The sequence below is a fragment of the Diabrotica virgifera genome, chromosome 4 (genome assembly GCF_917563875.1).
Source record: "Diabrotica virgifera virgifera chromosome 4, PGI_DIABVI_V3a".
Lineage (NCBI taxonomy): Eukaryota > Metazoa > Arthropoda > Insecta > Coleoptera > Chrysomelidae > Diabrotica > Diabrotica virgifera.
The window spans coordinates 225,304,010-225,324,853 of NC_065446.1; the positions used below are offsets into that span (position 1 = coordinate 225,304,010).

Consider the following 20,844-nt stretch of genomic DNA (forward strand, 5'->3'; position numbering starts at 1 on the left):
TTTTTTTAAGTTCTCGTCAGTTATATGTTTTGTTATAGGGAACTCAGTAATTTCTTCTTCCGTTCAGTTAATTATATCTATATCAGTGTCGTCATTGGCATTAAAGTTAAGCTTTGGAACAACAAACTTCCTTACACCATTTATGAGGTCCGATCTTGCCTTCAAAAGTCGCCGCAGACCTAGCTCCCTTATGTGTTGTTTTCTCTTGTCACATTACATGGAGAGAAGCACATTTTCTGGGTGGAAATAACCATTCTTTTGAATAATTACTGGATAAATTATTTGGCGATGTTCCTCACAAAGATAACGTGAAAATTTGATGAGTCTCCATAGATGTTTTGATCCATTTACATAAAATGGTTTCAGCTTGATATGAAACCAGACTGGGGCATACACCTTCATCACATACATAGTTACAATTTTCAGATTATTTGAAGGATTCTCTGTTGCAACATATAACAGAAGAAGGCGATTGGCCAACGTAAGCCATCGTGAATGAGCTAATTTCCCATGGGTTTTTAAAGAAAGATCAGAAGGACATACACCACGGGAGATTGCTTTGCACATTTCAAATAAATATCTTTGATCTGTGCTTAGATCATCCTTAATCTTTAGAATAGGGAGGTTGTTTTGTATGGGAACGAAATTAACCACATGAAGCTGGTTAAAGATTTCAAGTTCTTTGCCTAAAAGCCCTCCAAATTCATTAGGGCCTTTAGTTTTTTCATCCAATGTGCAAAACAAATAATGCAAAGGCAATTATTAATTGGTATAGAACAAACAAATCAGCCACTTCAGCGGCTTATTTAGGTTTTTTTTTCTATAAAAGCAATTACACCACTGTTAATACCGGTGTTAGTGGTAGTTCCATCAAATCAGACATCAGACAGCTGTTATATTGGAAGTGTTCAAAGGATTGTCCTCTTGAAAATGCTCCATTATCTTTTATAGCTTCACCTGTTCCGGAAGAAGAAGTTATATAACCTAGCAAGGTTGATCAAGGTTCCTCTACTATTGAAATGTGCTCTTCTACTATAGTCAGAATATTAAATTGTAATATTTCTTTAAATGTGGAATTCAAGTTCAAACTTTGCCAGTTTTAGTAAAAATAAACATTAGATTGTCGTAAGTTAAAACTAAAATTATCTTGAAGGAGTAGTTTTAGAGTGTGTATTTATTGTTTAAAATAAGAATTAAGACATTACAATAGCTATTTTTTACCAAACCAAAATCATCAAAATTCGCAAAATTTAACTAAAAATTCTAACTTTTAACCCTTTTGCGGCACCTCTAAAAATATTTTGTTTGGAAAAATTTTTTATTTGTGGCTTAACAATGGCTATGGGCAACTTTCTATCACTATTACACATTGAAATTATAAAATCATTTTTTTCGTTCCACCCTAATGGACATATGGCAGAGAAGTCGCAATCCAATAGATTAAAACAGGAACTTTTTTTTATTTAATGGCATAGACATTAGTCATTCAGCGAGTTGCAATAAAGAATATACAATCCTATCTCTAATACAAAATTAAACAGAAACAATGTAGTAATACAATAAATAATACAATACAATAATAATACAATAAAAACAATAATGGATCTCTGAGAAAGTGATATTACATTTATGATGAAAAAGGATGCAAATCTGAACTTAAATCATAAAAAATATCATGCCCGCGTACAAATCTTATAGGACCGTGCGTTTATCTGACAAGAACTTAAACAGTGCTCAAAATTGTAACGAAAAATTAAAATCTTTGATCTTTAATAATTCAAAAAGTATTGACTTATTTTGATAACTTGATATAACAAATTTTGCTTAGAATTTGTCCCTCTAACGATTTATGGGATTATTTAAAAAAATAATTTTCACCCCTGAGAGGGGTGGCATTTACCCCCAGGGTAAAAGCGCAAGTTGGCACCATGTCACTTTTATTTCTTGAGGTGTCTTCTAACTATTCACCCATTTTCATGAAAATTGTTTGAGGTTCAACGAAATCGGAGGTGAAAACCTTCAGTGACTGCACTACTAATAATTGTATAGTATATAACTAGGCCCAAACCCAGACATCCAAAGTGAAAGTTATACTTCAACACCAAATTGTTCTATATGGTCCACATAATGTTCAGAAAAAAATCACACCATTTAGGACAGTCAATGAAGGTATTCGGCTCCGAATTCCATTCTACTACATCGATTTACTTGATATTTTCAGAGTAATTAGGGAATAGCTTAAGAAACAAAGTCTACCCTATGCCGACGTGCGCTTTTATGTTGGGGGTGGTTCCCACCCCTTCTCGGTGGTGAAAAATGTTTTGGTTAAAATAGCCACGGAAAAGGCTAGAGAACCTAATTTTAAGCGAAAACTGTTCTATAATTATTTTTTGAAAACTCCATACTTTTTCAGTTATTCTTGGTTGAAAATTGGCCATTTTCATTGAAAAATGACACCTTTTCGGACGGATTTTTGCGAATACCTTAAAAACTATGCATCTAACAAAAAAACTATATAAAATATTTCTGTAGTTTATAAAAAAAAATAAAGAGATTCGTTCCTTCATAAATCTTCTACTTAAAATACAAAGAGGGATATGGTAGGTAAGAAGAGTTTGTTTTTTTTTGCTGAATGCTCAAATCGATGTATTCAACTTGAAATAAAAGAGAAACTGTCGATTTTAGTTGCATAATGATACTAATAACTTTTGTAGTGCTTGAAAAGACCTTTAAAATGAGCAATACTAAACGTCGATTACATTCAAACTAAGCGAGATATTCTGCAAAAAAGTTGATGACTAATGTATTTTAAGAAGAAATGAGAAGTATATTTAACCCCTCATCCATCAGAATTTAAATCCATCGTTTTCCTTCTACAATACTGTTTATTATAGTGTTATTTCTATGTTCAAAAAGTTGGACTGGATTAAAACGAATGGTTTTTGAAAAAAATAAGATCAAATTATAGAGCGCATTTTTAAATTTTCTTAAAAATCTCCCTTTTCCTCCATGTAACTCGAAAAAGGTAAGAGATACGAAAAAAAGATACCACACAGAAATGTAGGGCATTTTCAAGTTACATGGAGAAAAATGAAGATTTTTAAGAAATTTTAAAAATGCGCTCTATAATTTGATCTTTTTTTTTAAAACCATTCATCTTAAACCCGTCCAACTTTTGAACATAGAAATAATACTATAATAAAAGATATTGTAGAATAAAAACGATGCATTTACATTTTGGTGGATGGGGGTTAAAATTACTTCTCATTTTTTCTTAAAATACATTAGATATCAATTTTGTTTGCAGCATATCTCGCTTAGTTTTAACGTAATGGACCTTTAATATAGCTCATTTTAAAGGTCTTTTCAAGCACTACAAAAGGTATAAGTAGCATTATACACCTAAAATCGACCGTTTCTCTGTTATTTCAAGTTGAATACAGCAATTTGAGAATGTACCAAAAAACAAACTATTTTCACCTACCATATCTCTTTTTGTATTATAACTAGAAGATTTATGAAGGCAAGTGTCTCTTTGTTTTTTTATAACCTACAAAAATGTTTAATATAGTTTTTTAGTTAGATGCATAGTTTTTAAGGTATTCGCAAAAAACCGTTCGAAAAGGTATTATGTTTCAATGAAAATGGCCAATTTTTAACCACGAATATCTCAAAAAGTATTGAGTTTAAAAAAAATATAGAACAGTTTTTGCTTAGAATTAGGTTCTCTAGCGAATTCCATGGTAATTTTAACTAAAAAAATGTCCACCCCTAAGAAGGGGTGGGAACTACCCCCAATATAAAAGCACACATCGGCATAGGGTAGACTTTGAATAAGGAGATAGAGGCTAGGCCCAAAATTTCATTAAAATCCATGCAGTAGGATAGAATTCGGAGGTAATATCCTATTCTTGCTCCCATTGACTGGCGTAATTTTGAGCGTCGGGTTTGGGAGGGGAGATGTGATCCTTGAGGAAGCCCTGAAGGAACAAGAATTGATTTGGAAAGAAAATTGCCAATTTTTACTATCTGTCTACGATTAGACAAATAGCTGCCAAACCAAGAAATCAATGGTTCATCAACACCAATCATTCTGAGCTTATGGACCAACATACCATGAGGCACCCTGTCGAACGCCTTGGAGAAATCAGTGTAAATTGTATCCACTTGATACCCCCTCTCAAGGGAGTCAAACAAAAAATCTACGTATGTTAATAGGTTAAACTCAGTAGATCTATGGGGTCTAAACCCAAATTGTTGATTGATAAGTTTAGGCTCAAGTAAAGGAGTTAAAAAGTCACAAACCACTCTCAAAAACTTTATGTATCACACCAAGGACGCTAATAGGACGATAATTATTGACGAGAGATTTATCCCCGTCATTAAATATAGGCTTAAGAAAACTTTCTCTCCAGTAATCTGGAAAAACACCAGTTTGAAGGGAACAATTAAATATGTAATACAATGGCCTGGAAAGGTTAAAACTGCATTCCTTTAAGAACAAAGGAGGTATACCGTCAGTGCCTGGGCCCTTACTGATATCAAGAGAAGAGAGTTTGGTGTATATTTCTGATATTAAAATTTTATGATTAGTGATATGAGTATTGGATGAAGATAGTTCATGATTGGGCATATTGAGATTACTCTGAGAATAAACTGTGGAAAAATAATCAGCAAACAAATTTGCAATATCTTTGCCTGAGGTACAATATTTGTCGAGATATTTAAGTCCATTAGGAAAAGCACTATTTTTTCTTTTGTTATTAACAAAATACCAGAATTTCTTGATATTAGAAGATATAGCTGTTTCAGTAGACTGAACATATTGTGAGTAGCATTCCCGAGTCAGATTCTTGTACAATTGTCTAACCCTAGAAAACTCCCAATAGTCATTCAAAAAACCAGTTGACTTATATTTTTTGTGTAATTTTTTCTTTAAGATGATAAAATTTTTTAGATCCTGAGAGAACCATATTGGGAATTTTCTGGCTGAAAACCTCTTCAATGGTACAAATTTATCTAGAGCTATAAAAACAATTTCATAAAATATATTTAACACAGACTCGAGATTCGCGTTAATAAACAAAATGTCCCAATTAAACTGGTCTAGGAATAAGGAAATATTCTGATAGTTTGCAGACCTGAAATCGCTGTAGTAACCATCAAACTCCAGTCCAGGTTCATCACAAGTCAGGTTACATTTAATGGTAATTGAGAGTGGTGAATGAACGACAGGAGGAACCAGAAAAAAGTCTGCTAGCTCCGTTTCTGCTAGGTGGTCATTTGTCAAGAAAAGATCTAAGAGACTGTTGTGTATTGTAACATGATGATTACATTGGAAAAGGTTGTGGAAACTGCAAACATTTGACATAATCTGGATGCAAGACACTTCCTGTAATGATGCTCCACCTGCAGTCGCAACAGAACCAAAGGGACCATTTTTCCAGAGAGCATGAGGCAAATTAAAATCCCCAACCATGTGTAGGCTTAACTTAGGCATCAATAGAGCGAGCGAGTCCAGTGTTTCAGAGAAAGTGGTATACGACTGTACCGTAGAGTTGGGAGCTAAATAGACTGCTCCTAATATAAAACTAAAAACACTGGATCCAACCTTAATGAAGACCTGTTCAATTGGGACCGTGCAAGTTCGGCAAAGCGACCCCTATTTCTACGCTCTATACTAAAATTCGCACTTTTAATTATATTGGCCAATTATATTAGTCCTGGTTACTGGATAATTGTCAAGGCCATAGTCCAAAAAAATAATAAGAAGAAAAAATAAGATTCAGGTTATGTTATGAAAACGTCAACAATTGTATGTAGTAAATAAAATTAGTTATTAAAATGCAGTACTGCAAGCAAAATAAAATTAATTAAATTTACCTCTATATAATAATTGCATATCATATCAATATTGTGGAGCAATATATAATTTTTCTGCTTCATTGACAGAAGGTATGAAATATACGTCAATTTGACAATTTCAATTGACAATATGAATTATTTACATAGTTGCAATATTTCTCCGCGACTCGCGCAGGATCGTTTCTCGTTTCCCCTTCCAAGTACTTGCACACCGCGAATACTATCTGGTATTACTTGGAGACGAGTAGTTGGTATTGACTTGTGTACAGCTATTAGCACTCCTCCTCCTCTCTTGAAGACACTGGTGTTAGCAGAGCGGTCACAACGATATATGTTAAAATCAGTAAAGCTCAGTTCAGAATCGTTAATGCCGTTATGTAACCAAGTTTCTGTCAAGACATATATGTCATGTATGGGTTTTTTCAAACCATTTGTCAGGTATGGTTTGAAATCAACATATCAAGCAAATTTTTGTGAATTTTTTTCGAAGATACAATTCAAAGAATATTTAAAAAAATTCAAAATATTGAAAAATAAGCCATTGGTAACAAATTTTGACAGGCAGCTCAAAAAAAATGGATTTTGGGGTGGACCTCAAAACTCGTCACTGGATCATACGAAACAAAAAATTCAAAAAAAATTAATAAGCTTATGAGTTTCACGAGTATCACTCAGAAGTCAAACATACGAAATTCTTGTAAAACTTTTGTGAAAATCAACAGATTTATTATTGTTGAACAAAAAATAAGCACAAAACGAAAAATATCTCGACGTTGTTACCTCACGAAATATCTAAGTAAAATATATGCAAAATTTCAGGTAGATCGGTCAAGTAGTTTTTCAGTTACAATATCCACATTTGAAAAAGCAGTTCTGAGAAAAATGTGTTTACAGTTTTGACAACTGCATCTTCATCTTCTTATTTGTCTGCCAAATCGTAAAGTGATGAACGCTGGAATATGCTCTTTGAATTGCGGAGTAATCTACACAAGAGAAGGCGAACAGTTGTTTAACGTTTCTCACTACGCTTAAGCGTGCTGGCCTGAAGCCGCGGCAAAGCGAATTGAACGTAGGGATATTCAATACGCTGTATCTCTGGTAATTTTACTCCGATCAATCTGAAATTTTCAGAGAGTATTCTTGAAAGTATGCACTTCTATTCGAGATAATAAAAAAATTTACTATTTGAAACTATCCCCCCCCCCCCCCCCCACCTTAATGAGTCACACTTTTGCCTTAAGTCAAATAATAAAATGTTTCTAAAAGAGAACTAAAAATAATATCCACATGAATGTATCAACGTCAGCAACTACTAATTATTTTAATTTTGTTTAATAAACATTATTTCCATCCAAGATAAATTATTATGACTCAACTGCTTATACCCCTGCTCTCAAAATAAACTTTTTAACACAATTGACAATCAGCTGTCACAAATTACAAGTTGCACTAACAGTAACATTCCTCTTTTTATGTATTTATCTGATGATGATTCTACACAATCTTTGCATATTATAAAAATTACTTTCACACAAAACCAATGACCACACAAAATTACATTTAAATTGTTTCAGACTGAAAGAAGGAAGACAAAGAAGAAAATATGACATTTACAACATATCAATAAACTATAGTGGCAGTGGTTAAGAGAGTAGGCGCAAGATTTTTGGGCCAATGCTTTTTAAATGCATTCATTTTTTTCGAATCCTGAGAAAACTAATACATATTTTTGAAAAATTTAAAGGCAAAATGAAAAATTAGATTATTGCCGAAGGTTTGTTTTATTCAGGCAACCTGCAGCTCTGTTTGCTTTATTCACTTGATCTTCCACTTCTGTTTTGAGATTTCTCTAGCTCGACAGTTTGATGCTTAGATATTTAAACTCAACGACTTGTTCTTTTATCTGACTCTCCAGCTCTAATTTACATCTTATTAGATTTGCTGTTATAACCATGCATTTGGTCTTTTTTGGGGAAATTAACATGTTAAATTTTCTAACGGTTATATTTAATTGGTGCACAGCTGACAGATTAGTATTGCATTGTCTACATAGCACATTATTTTAAGTTGTTTTTCTCCCATTTTTTATCCTTTTTTAGGTCTTAGTTTTTTATTATTTCATCCATGATCAGGTTGAACAATAGATGACTCAGGGAGTCTCCATAGGCGGCTCTGGAAACAATTTCCTTTGGGGTTAATTTAGTATGGACATACCGGGGGGTATGGAATACCCCCAGAAAGGGGGGTCCGAAAAGTTTTTTATAATTAGGTACCTGGAAATCACGTTTTTCGCCATTCTAGCACTTAAAAACTGGACCAATCAATGCTTGTTTTTGAAAAATAAAATCTATAATAATTGTCCTACCTGAATTAAGTTAGTCCACCTTTCTTAAAATTAAAAACATACCTAGTTTATAAATCTATAAAGTCTATAATAAAGATCAATTCTACGAAGACCTTGAAAGAGCATATGATAACTGTGCCAAAAACCATATTAAAATAATCATTGGAGACATGAACGCCCAGATAGGAAAAGAGATTTGCTACCAAGATTATATTGGTAAACACAGCCTTCATGACGTTACTAATGACAATGGTTTAAGACTTATTGGTATGGCAGCTTCCAAAGATTTAATTGTGGGAAGTACATGTTTTAATCATAAAAATATCCATAAAGCAACTTGGATATCACCAAATGAAAATACCACAAATCAAATTGACCATGTTATAATTGACAGAAGGCACTTTACAAACCTAATGGACGTGAGAAGTTACAGAGGCGCAAATATTGACTCAGACCATTTCATGGTAGAAGCCAAGTTACGACAAAGAATTTCCAATGCCAAGAAAGAAAGGGGCACTAGACAAGTAAAATATAATTTACATATGCTAAAAAATGAAAACATAGAGGAACAGTTCCAGTCAAATATAAAAGAAATCCTAGAACACACCTGGGCAGTCGACCAGTCAAACACGGAAATGTGGAACAACTGCAAGGAGGCTCTGAAGTTAGCAGCCGAAAGCACCTTGGGAATATCCCGAACCCAAGAAAGAAACGACTGGTTCGACCAAGACTGCAAAAAAATATCAGATGAGAAGAACGAGGCATTTAGGACCATGCAACAGCGGAAAACTAGGACAAAAATAGATAGATACAAAAACTTAAGAAGAGAGGAAAAACGCATACACCGAAAAAAGAAACGAGACTCAGAAAATGACATATTAGAACGGCTTGAAAGCCATATGAGTCACGGAGAAACAAGAAAGTTCTACCATCAAATAAATACTATTAGAAAAGGATTCAAACCGAGAATCAATTATTGCAATGATAAGGAAGGTAACTTACTTACCAACAAAGATGATATCCTGTTACGATGGGTAGGGCACTTTCAAGAGTTGCTGGAAGGGGAACCTACTAACAACATAGAGCTGGAATACCGAAATGAGGAGCTCGTGGAATCTCCCACGGTAGAAGAAGTGAAAATATCTATTGAAAAACTAAGGAACCACAAATCTCCAGGCAGCGATGGCATCCCAGCAGAGTTATTTAAGCACGGTGGAGAGCAGATCACCAAGGTGATGCGAGAAATTGTTTTTAAAATTTGGTCTGAGGAGCAAATGCCTGAAGAATGGAGTTTAGGCTTAATATGCCCGTTACACAAAAAGAGAAACCAACTGGAATGCAATAATTACCGCGGAATAATTCTCCTAAATACAGCATACAAGATATTGTCAAACATTTTACACGAGAGATTGAAGCCCTATACCGAAACGTTTCTAGGAGAATATCAGGCAGGATTCAGGCGCGGACGTTCAACCATTAACCAGATCTTTACACTACGACAGATCCTCGAAAAAGCGCAAGAGTTTAACATAGATATGTACCATATTTTTGTCGATTTTAAAGCGGCATATGACAGTGTCTTAAGAACAAGTCTTTACAATGTTATGAATGAGTTGGGAATTCCAAAAAAACTCATATCTATGATAAAAGTGACAATGGCGAAGATGCTATCAGCAGTAAAAATTCAAAACAACTCGTCAACCCCATTCGAAATACATAAGGGGTTAAGGTAGGGAGATGCGCTGGCGTGTCAGCTTTTTAATGTAGCCTTAGAAAAAGTTGTACGAGACGCTAATTTAGATAGCAGAGGAACAATATTTAATAGATCAGTCCAAATTCTTGCATATGCAGATGACGTGGACATTATAACAAGAACCAGGGCGAGAACTGCGGAAATCCTAACCGATCTAGTAGCAGCAGCAGAACTAATGGGGTTACATATAAATCAAAATAAAACAAAATTCATGACGACCAACACAAACACAAGAGCTGGAAATGTTGATGCAGATCTAATCATCAATGACCAAAACTTCGAAGCAGTCAAAGAGTTCATATATCTAGGGACATCGGTTAACCCCAATAATGACACATCTGAGGAAATAAAAAGGCGAATAATAATTGCAAACAGGTGTTATCATGGTCTATCAAAGTACTTATCTAACAAATGTCTGTCTCAAAAAACTCGTATAAGGCTGTATAGAACATTGATAGTCCCCGTTCTCACATATGGTTCAGAGGCATGGACGCTAACTAAAACAGATGAATCCGCTCGTAGAACGCATGAGAAGGTCGAGGCCCTCTAAGGGCTGTAGCACCATGATGATGATGATGATGACTTGTTCTTTTATCTGACTCTCCAGCTCTAATTTACATCTTATTAGATTTGCTGTTATAACCATGCATTTGGTCTTTTTTGGGGAAATTAACATGTTAAATTTTCTAACGGTTATATTAAATTGGTGCACAGCTGACAGATTAGTATTGCATTGTCTACATAGCACATTATTTTAAGTTGTTTTTCTCCCATTTTTTATCCTTTTTTAGTTCTTGGTTTTTTATTATTTCATCCATGATCAGGTTGAACAATAGATGACTCAGGGAGTCTCCATAGGCGGCTCTAGAAACAATTTCCTTTGGGGTTAATTTAGTATGGACATACCGGGGGGGTATGGAATACCCCCAGAAAGGGGGGTCCGAAAAGTTTTTTATAATCAGGTACCTGGAAATCACGTTTTTCGCCATTCAAGCACTTAAAAACTGGACCAATCAATGCTTGTTTTTGAAAAATTAAATCTATAATAATTGTCCTACCTGAAGTAAGTTAGTCCACCTTTCTTAAAATTAAAAACATACCTAGTTTATAAATCTATAAAGTCTATAATAAAGATCAATTCTATGAAGACCTTGAAAGAGCATATGATAACTGTGCCAAAAACGATATTAAAATAATCATTGGAGACATGAACGCTCAGATAGGAAAAGAGATTTGCTACCAAGATTATATTGGTAAACACAGCCTTCATGACGTTACTAATGGCAATGGTTTAAGACTTATTAGTATGGCAGCTTCCAAAGATTTAATTGTGGGAAGTACATGTTTTAATCATAAAAATATCCATAAAGCAACTTGGATATCACCAAATGGAAATACCACAAATCAAATTGACCATGTTATAATTGACAGAAGGCACTTTACAAACCTAATGGACGTGAGAAGTTACAGAGGCGCAAATATTGACTCAGACCATTTCATGGTAGAAGCCAAGTTACGACAAAGAATTTCCAATGCCAAGAAAGAAAGGGGCACTAGACAAGTAAAATATAATTTACATATGCTAAAAAATTAAAACATAGAGGAACAGTTCCAGTCAAATATAAAAGAAATCCTAGAACACACCTGGGCAGTCGACCAGTCAAGCACGGAAATGTGGAACAACTGCAAGGAGGCTCTGAACTTAGCAGCCGAAAGCACCTTGGGAATATCCCGAACCCAAGAAAGAAACGACTGGTTCGACCAAGACTGCAAAAAAATATCAGATGAGAAGAACGAGGCATTTAGGACCATGCAACAGCGGAAAACTAGGACAACAATAGATAGATACAAAAACTTAAGAAGAGAGGAAAAACGCATACACCGAAAAAAGAAACGAGACTCAGAAAATGACATATTAGAACGGCTTGAAAGCCATATGAGTCACGGAGAAACAAGAAAGTTCTACCATCAAATAAATACTATTAGAAAAGGATTCAAACCGAGAATCAATTATTGCAATGATAAGGAAGGTAACTTACTTACCAACAAAGATGATATCCTGTTACGATGGGTAGGGCACTTTCAAGAGTTGCTGGAAGGGGAACCTACTAACAACATAGAGCTGGAATACCGAAATGAGGAGCTCGTGGAACCCCCCACGGTAGAAGAAGTGAAAATATCTATTGAAAAACTAAGGAACCACAAATCTCCAGGCAGCGATGGCATCCCAGCAGAGTTATTTAAGCACGGTGGAGAGCAGATCACCAAGGTGATGCGAGAAATTGTTTTTAAAATTTGGTCTGAGGAGCAAATGCCTGAAGAATGGAGTTTAGGCTTAATATGCCCGTTACACAAAAAGAGAAACCAACTGGAATGCAATAATTATTGCGGAATAATTCTCCTAAATACAGCATACAAGATATTGTCAAACATTTTACACGAGAGATTGAAGCCCTATACCGAAACGTTTCTAGGAGAATATCAGGCAGGATTCAGGCGCGGACGTTCAACCATTAACCAGATCTTTACACTACGACAGATCCTCGAAAAAGCGCAAGAGTTTAACATAGATATGTACCATATTTTTGTCGATTTTAAAGCGGCATATGACAGTGTCTTAAGAACAAGTCTTTACAATGTTATGAATGAGTTGGGAATTCCAAAAAAACTCATATCTATGATAAAAGTGACAATGGCGAAGATGCTATCAGCAGTAAAAATTCAAAACAACTCGTCAACCCCATTCGAAATACATAAGGGGTTAAGGTAGGGAGATGCGCTGGCGTGTCAGCTTTTTAATGTAGCCTTAGAAAAAGTTGTACGAGACGCTAATTTAGATAGCAGAGGAACAATATTTAATAGATCAGTCCAAATTCTTGCATATGCAGATGACGTGGACATTATAACAAGAACCAGGGCGAGAACTGCGGAAATCCTAACCGATCTAGTAGCAGCAGCAGAACTAATGGGGTTACATATAAATCAAAATAAAACAAAATTCATGACGACCAACACAAACACAAGAGCTGGAAATGTTGATGCAGATCTAATCATCAATGACCAAAACTTCGAAGCGGTCAAAGAGTTCATATATCTAGGGACATCGGTTAACCCCAATAATGACACATCTGAGGAAATAAAAAGGCGAATAATAATTGCAAACAGGTGTTATCATGGTCTATCAAAGTACTTATCTAACAAACGTCTGTCTAAAAAAACTCGTATAAGGCTGTATAGAACATTGATAGTCCCCGTTCTCACATATGGTTCAGAGGCATGGACGCTAACTAAAACAGATGAATCCGCTCTATCAATTTTTGAAAGAAAGGTACTACGCAAGATATTCGGAGCCTTTTGTGAGAACGGAATATGGAGGCGTAGATATAACTTTGAACTGCAGAATATCTACAAGCAAACGTTTGGTGAAAAAGATATTATCACTATAATTAAGCGAAATCGCCTGCAGTATCAAAGTATTATATCAAAGTGTTTGATCAATTGTTCGCAGTTTTTATATCTGCATGTCCATCTTGTCGTGCTCTGAGCAGATATTCTCAACTATGCACCACCTTATGCTGAACAGATGTTTGAATTCCAACCAGTCTCTTTTAATGAGGTAAGAGATATTGTGAACTCTCTCAAAAATAAAAAAGTAAGGACCCATTTAATTTAACAGTCAGCTTAATCAAAGGGATAAAAAATCTAATAATATGTCCTCTGACCAAGCTCATAAACTTATGTATAGCTGAGGGGGTTTTTCCTGAAGTTTTAAAAACTGCGGTGGTCATTCCGGTCTTTAAAAAGGGAGAGACAGATCAAATGTCTAATTACAGACCTATCTCTCTGTTACCTATATTCTCGAAGATATTTGAAAAATGTCTTGCTGGAAAAATAGCAAGTTTCTTTGAGTCTAACGGGCTCTTCGTTAAATCTCAATTTGGCTTCAGAAAGGGTTTGAGGACTGTTCAGGGTATTTTGAATCTTGTAACATACATCCAAGATGCTTTTGAACAAGGTAACTATGTGTCTTCCAACTTTTGCGACCTAAGTAAAGCCTTCGATTGTGTGTCCCACGAAATTCTTACTGCTAAATTGAGTAAATATAACTTCTCAATCTCCAGTATATCATTGATAAAAAATTATTTGACGGACCGCTGCCAGAGGGTGAGATTTACAGGTGTTGAATCCGAGAGAGGATGCTTGCGCATAGGAGTTCCTCAGGGCTCTGTGTTGGGTCCCTTATTATTCTTGATATACATCAATGATTTACCACTTTCATGTCAAACTGCGCATTTCACTCTCTTTGCAGATGACACAACAATCTCATCCTACAGTAAGGATTTGGTAACAGGAATGGGGAGTTCGTGGGGTTCAGTGTCGGAGGCAAAACAATGGTTCCATTCTAATAGGCTGTTTCTCAATACAACCAAAACACAGTCCTTACTTTTTTCAACTAGAAATATTCCTGATGGACTGGATAATGCATCCTGTGCTAAATTTCTTGGTGTTCTGCTGGACCCTGGGCTGATATGGGATGCTCATACCACCTCTTTAGTGGCAAAGCTATCATCAAATACATTTTTGCTTCCTGGACTTTCATCCTGTGTTTCCGCTTCCATACTAAAGCAGGCATATTTTTCTTTGTGTCACTCACATATCTCCTATGCTATTCTCGCATGGGGCCATAGTGCAGGAGCGAAGGATATATTCAGACTGCAGAGAAGGGCCATTCGCATTGTCGCAGGCTTGCCATATAGAGCCGATTGCAGACAAGTTTTTATAGATTGGAAAATATTAACATTACCTTTCCAGTATATATATGATAATCTTATATATGTAAAATGCAATATGCACAAATTCCAGACTCATGAACAGATTCATAATATTAACACATGCTTTAGAGGGAACCTTGCCCCAAAGTTTCGTAGGCTGGAGAGGTGCAGAGATGACCCATCATGTCTGGCCATACATTTCTTTAATAAATTACCCCTAATAATTCGAGAACTGCCCTTAGATACATACAAAATAAAAATCAAAGAACTTCTTTTGGTGGGTGCTTACTATTCTCAGGAGGAATATCTCGGGGCTACCCTGTTGTGATAGTCCTACAGCTCTCTTAAATGTTCTGTGTGCTCTTGTGTTTTTAAGCTAATATTCTAACTTTGTGTTAAGTATTTAGACTAGGTGATAAAATTTTATAGATTTTACTTATTAAGTGTTAGCTTGCCAATGTATTTCAATGATGCATTTTAACAGACTTTGACTTATGTAAATACTTTGTATATTGACATCAATAAACTGAATTGAATTGAATTGAATTGAGATATTTCATTACAACTTTTCTTCAAGCCTTTGCCTGTTTGTATGAGATCTGATACTTTCTTCAGGATATCGTGGTGAGATGGTTTTGAGAAATGCACATATAATGAGCTTTCTACAGATTTACACATGTCTGTCACAGCTAAGGCAACTTTGTGAGCATAGCAATGAAAATACACAGCTGCAGGATGTTTTTTTCTAATTATTGTTTGTAATCCGGCGTGTTTTCATAACATGACTGAGGCTCCATCATAAGTCTGAGCTGTTATAGGAATATCTTTTACTTTCAATTGTTCAAAAATACTTAAGATAAGTAAAGCAAGCTCTTCAGCATTTCGGTCATTAGAACAATTTCTGAACATAAGGAAACATTCATGGGGGGTTAGTTCATTGTCAACATAGCGAACGCATAATGAAAGTTATTGATCTTTGTAGCTCCTAGCTTCATCGACCTTAACAGAGAAAACCCACATGATTTCACTTCCTCAATAATTTTCTCGGTCAACATAGTTGAAATACTATGAATTATTTCATTTTGGATGGTTCTACTGCAAAAGCTTATGGTTTTATCTAAACCAACTTTAAATAATTCATCATGCCTGGCATAAAAGTGGCAGAGTTCGAGGAAATTCCCTCGGTTTTCTAAGTCGTCTTTCTCATTGAGCCTAATTTATTTCGTAGTTTCGTTTTGTTCAAGTTAATTTCATAAAATAATAATCTTTCCACACTTGCATTGCTGTGTGATAATGTAAATAAGATACAAAATTTGTAAGCTCTGGAAAGACAAGACTATTGTCACCTTTTTTGGAGTTACACACTTTCTTCCAAAATTCATTTTCATTTAAGGAGAAATCAAAGTTTGAATATTTTAATTCTCTAAACTCTCTATCTAAAGTATTAATGTTGTTAACCAGATTTGGAAACATTAAGGCTAGGTTACTTTTCTAACAAAAACAAAAAATTTTGGCAGGGCTTAGCCCCCCAAGCCCCCCCTTTAGCCACCAGTGGGAGTTGCCCTGTCTTATTATCCCATTGCCAGCTTCATTTGGGTCAGTTAGTTCTTCATCCATTTTCACTTTTATTGTGTTGTTCTGGTAGATATTTTGGATCGTTTTAATTATTCCTAGAGGCACCTCTCTTGTGTACAATAAATAGATAATGTCCTTTAATTTGACCCTGTCAAATGCCTTCTTAAGGTCTACTAAACATAAATATGCTGGTTTGTTGTATTCTAATGATTTTTCTTGAACCTGCCGCATTATATATATATAGCAACAGTGCATGATCTTCCCAACCTAAAACCTTGTTGTTCTTCTGCTAACGCTAATTATCAATTTTCGAGATGGACATTTTTACCCACCCTTGGGCATACATAGAACTTACATATTGTTGGGCGTTTAAGGGTTAATGGAAATAAAATACTTTGGAATTACATTGTTCAGCTATGGAGACCTAGATAAAGAAGTGAGAGATCAAGAACAAAAGGCAAATCGACTGGCAGGATGCCTTCATAAGACTATATTTGTGGCTAAACTGACATATTAACAGTGGGATTAAGTGAACAATATTATATTATATTATAAAGCCAGTGTAAGACCAATAATGACATAATATGCATCAGAAACAAGACCTAATACAACCCCTACACCAGTGGCATGCGGTGACTTTTTCGAAAGGGGAAACGATTCAATAAGGATATAAAAATATTTTCTTAAGGGTCGAGGGTCGAGCAACTTTTCACCTGATAACACTCTGATGCGCGGGGGGCTCTCTATCAGCAAAGTACTTAATCATGTGAGACGTCCTGCGTACAAGGACTCACACACTAAATCCGTGACGCGTGAATGCAACACTCTGATGCGCAGGGGCTCTCTATCAGCAAAGTACTTAATTATGTGAGACATCCTGCGTACAAGGACTCACACACTAAATCCGTGATGCGTGAATGCGTGAGGCACTCTATTCCCGCTATTTCTAGTGACTAGTGACCTATCATTGATCTGTATTGCTAGCTCGGGCCTTGAGTCCTCGCGCTGGGCTTGGTTTTCTAAAGAAGAATCATATTTAAAAAAAAATATACCGGAGGCATTTTCCACAACACACAACTTTCACTAAAATGACACTTATTTATACTCGAGGTCTATTCTCCTATCAACTTCTGATAATTGTTGAATGCAGTCTTTTTTAATGGATAATAGGGCTAACTTTCAAAGTCTGTCTTCGCTTGTTGAATTTCTTTTAAACTCTTAATTTGAAACTTTTAATGCATCTTAATACTGCAAAACTCCGTTCAACTGATGCACTTGTGGCTGGGATAGTTAGTAGTACTAATTCACACAACTTGACCACTTCACACAGCAACTTGTTTAAACCAGTAGTTATAAAGAAATCCCAGATTTCTGGGTATTTCTTTATCATTCATGTCAGTTGTTTCATAAATGATACTTAACTGAGAATGCAAAGCTGGGATATCAAAAAATTTTCATTATTTAATCGTAATGACATAAATTCCTCTGTGGGAAATTTTGATGAGTTATAATTAGAAATATTAAGATTATATATAATTTTACAAATTTTAAATCGTTAAAATTTTGAAAGCTAGAATTGATTTGTTGTAAAATATTATCAAAAGGTCTCTTTGTTTCCTCTGTTTTCTCTGTCTCTCTGTCTCCGAAATTATCAATCTTCATTATTTTTCTTTCATGTTCAAACCCCATATATGTTCAGTTTTATCCCAAATATTTTTAAACTGCTCTCGTTTTTTTAATTATCGTAATAATAAAGTCATCAATTTGTCTTATACAAAATGCAATACCATTTGATTTCTGTAAAATGTCAAATAAAAGATCAGTAAAAGGAAATATCTCCTCTGCAAAAAATTTAAATCGAAATATTCTTTAAGCGAATGTATGTAATACCTAAGCACCCCTTAGCAGCAGTAACAGTCGGAGCATCTCACTTTCGGGAAGGCGATACGACAAGCGCTTCCATGGCATACCAAAATTCGCGTGACTAGTGGCTGCGGTCATTGAAACCTGACCAATTTTAAAAGGGACAACTGCATGACAAGCGGCAATTTTGAGATGCGCTTCTGCCAGGAGTGGACCAAATAGTTGAATTGTGTGCATATTGAGTTCGTTCGTACGCGATTAATTTTTAATACTTTTCAATGCCCATTGGCTAGGTAGATAATATGTAGATTATTTGGATTAGGGAAAAAATTTTATTATTAAATATTAATTAATAATATATTTTCTTATATCGACGAATAAATAGGGAAGCGGCGCTTCCCCTGCTTCCATGGACCGCACGCCTCTGCCCTACACAAAGACTACTAGACTACTGGAAACAGTAGAGATGAGATTACACACTGAGAAAAATTATAGGAAATATGCTGAGAGATCGTAAGAAGAGTGAAGACATTTGACGAAAATGTAACATACAGTGTAAACGAATGGACACAATATAAACAACATAAACAATGGAATAACAAAGTGGACACCCGTGTAGTCAAAATAGTAAGAAATAAATCACCAATCAACAGAAGAAGTATCTAATATTTGTGCAAAAGATGGAGTGACAACTTTTCATAGAGGTATCAATCTGCCAATACACAAGCAGAATTTCTTATGAAGTATATAAAGAGAAACAAGAAGACAAAGAAGAAGCTTTCTAGGGCAAACTGAAAGATACACCTTTGGTTCTTAATAAAATTACACCAACCTCATAAAGTTTAGATAATTTTTATATTATGTCCCAATCTTATTGGAACATTATCAAGCGTTCAGGTAATGAAAAGGTGTTTCAGGATCACAAAAGATATTATAACAGTGATAATTATGCTTACCTGATGACATATAGATGGTACTCGATTAGAACACCTTTGATGGAATTTATAGCCACAAGTCCTACAGTAAAAACCTTGAAATAACAGTTTTCTACAGCACTCACAAAAAGCTAGCAAAAAATAAGTCTTTCTAACAAAATTATGTGAAATACTAGTAGGAATAGGAATCTTATCCAAAATTTTAACAGTAATTTCACCACAGTCTAAGGTACTAATATCTGTATCCCAGTTGATGGGTTCTTCTGACAGTACAAATCCAGGATATACCCTATACGTCTCACATACTAAATTTCTAGGTTTCATCGCTTTTGACAAAGCATCTCTTAGTGAAAGTCCCTTACGCACTTGAACACTCGTTTGTTGCTTGTTAGGTAGATAAGCCCGAGAAATTTAGACCTAAGTGTTGTACTGCAGTTTAGCGTCCTCTTACTGTAGATAATAAGCTTGTAGTATTTTTTTATGGTTAAGAGATTCTATTTTTGCTAAATTTTTGTAAAAATGGGGATATCCCGTGAATAAATAAATAAAAAAAAAATAAATATTGGGAGTGTTTAAAGATCATAAAAGATATTATAAAAGTCATGATTTTGCTTACCTGGTGACACAGAGATGGTACTTGATTAGAACACTTTTGATGGAATTTATAGCCACAAGTCCTACAGTAAAAACCTTGAAATAACAGTTTTCTACAGCACTCACAAAAAACTAGCGAAAAATAAGTCTTTCTAACAAAATTATGTGAAATACTAGTAGGAATAGGAATCTTGTCCAAAATTTTAACAGTAATTTCACCACAGTCTAAGGTACTAATATCTGTATCCCAGTTGATGGGTTCTTCTGACGGTACAAATCCAGGATATACCCTACACGTCTCACACACTAAATTTCTAAGTTTCATCGCTTTTGACAAAGCATCTCTTAGTGAAAGTCCCTTACGCACTTGAACACTCGTTCGTTGCTCGTTAGGTAGATAAGCCCGCAGAAATTTAGGCCTAAGAGTGTCGTACTGCGGCTTAGCTTCCTCGTATTGTAGATAGTAAGGTTCAGGCTCGGGCTCACTAGGATCTTCTGGAGAGTCTTTTCCATTACTAAGCTGTTCCATCAGTCTCATTTCTTTAGATTCAAGCTCGTGAAGTTTGGACGTTAAATCTTCGTATTCTTTAATGTACATTGACGGTGGATGCTGAAAGCCGGCAAACTTGGCATTTAGGGCATCGATATTTGCCCGAGTTAAACTGATAACATTTTCAATATTTTGGAGCTCTTGTTGAATGTCCATTTCTTCGCTACTGTCTGATGACATTGTTTCGTTGAGAGCATCCACACAAGACAAAGGAATTAAATTTGCGATTACTTTTTTTTCTTGCGAATTTACTTCTTTAAATTCATAAAAAATTGCCATTGCACTCGTCCATGTTTGTCAATTTGTCAAAGATGACACTGACACTTAAGTGACACTGACAGAACATAAACAAGTGTCATCTGCAAATTGCAATATTTCATTTAACCAACACTCTGAATTCTGAATCAACAATTTGTTAAACCCGTTACACACGGTGATCTACCGTACTCCGTGCATGATTGACGAGACACCTAGCGTAGCCGTCGGACATTTTTGGTGACCACAATTTGACGTTAAACATATGATACACTTATGACATATTTTTAATATGTAATATTTATTTACCATTTTTGATAAAATTTGTAAACAATAGG

The 20,844-nt window shown here is 35.1% G+C and overlaps 1 protein-coding gene across 1 annotated transcript in view; it reads right to left on the reverse strand.

Annotated features, from left to right (window-relative positions):
• The window catches only part of LOC114329356 (raf homolog serine/threonine-protein kinase Raf), a 73,778-nt gene extending 53,204 nt beyond the window's left edge, over positions 1–20,574 (reverse strand). Inside the window, exon 1 of the mRNA XM_028278419.2 lies at positions 19,724–20,574. Coding sequence (XP_028134220.1) covers positions 19,724–20,530 — 807 coding nt within the window. The 5' untranslated portion in view covers positions 20,531–20,574. The remainder of the gene's footprint in view (positions 1–19,723) is intronic.
• Positions 20,575–20,844: the final 270 nt, after the last annotated feature.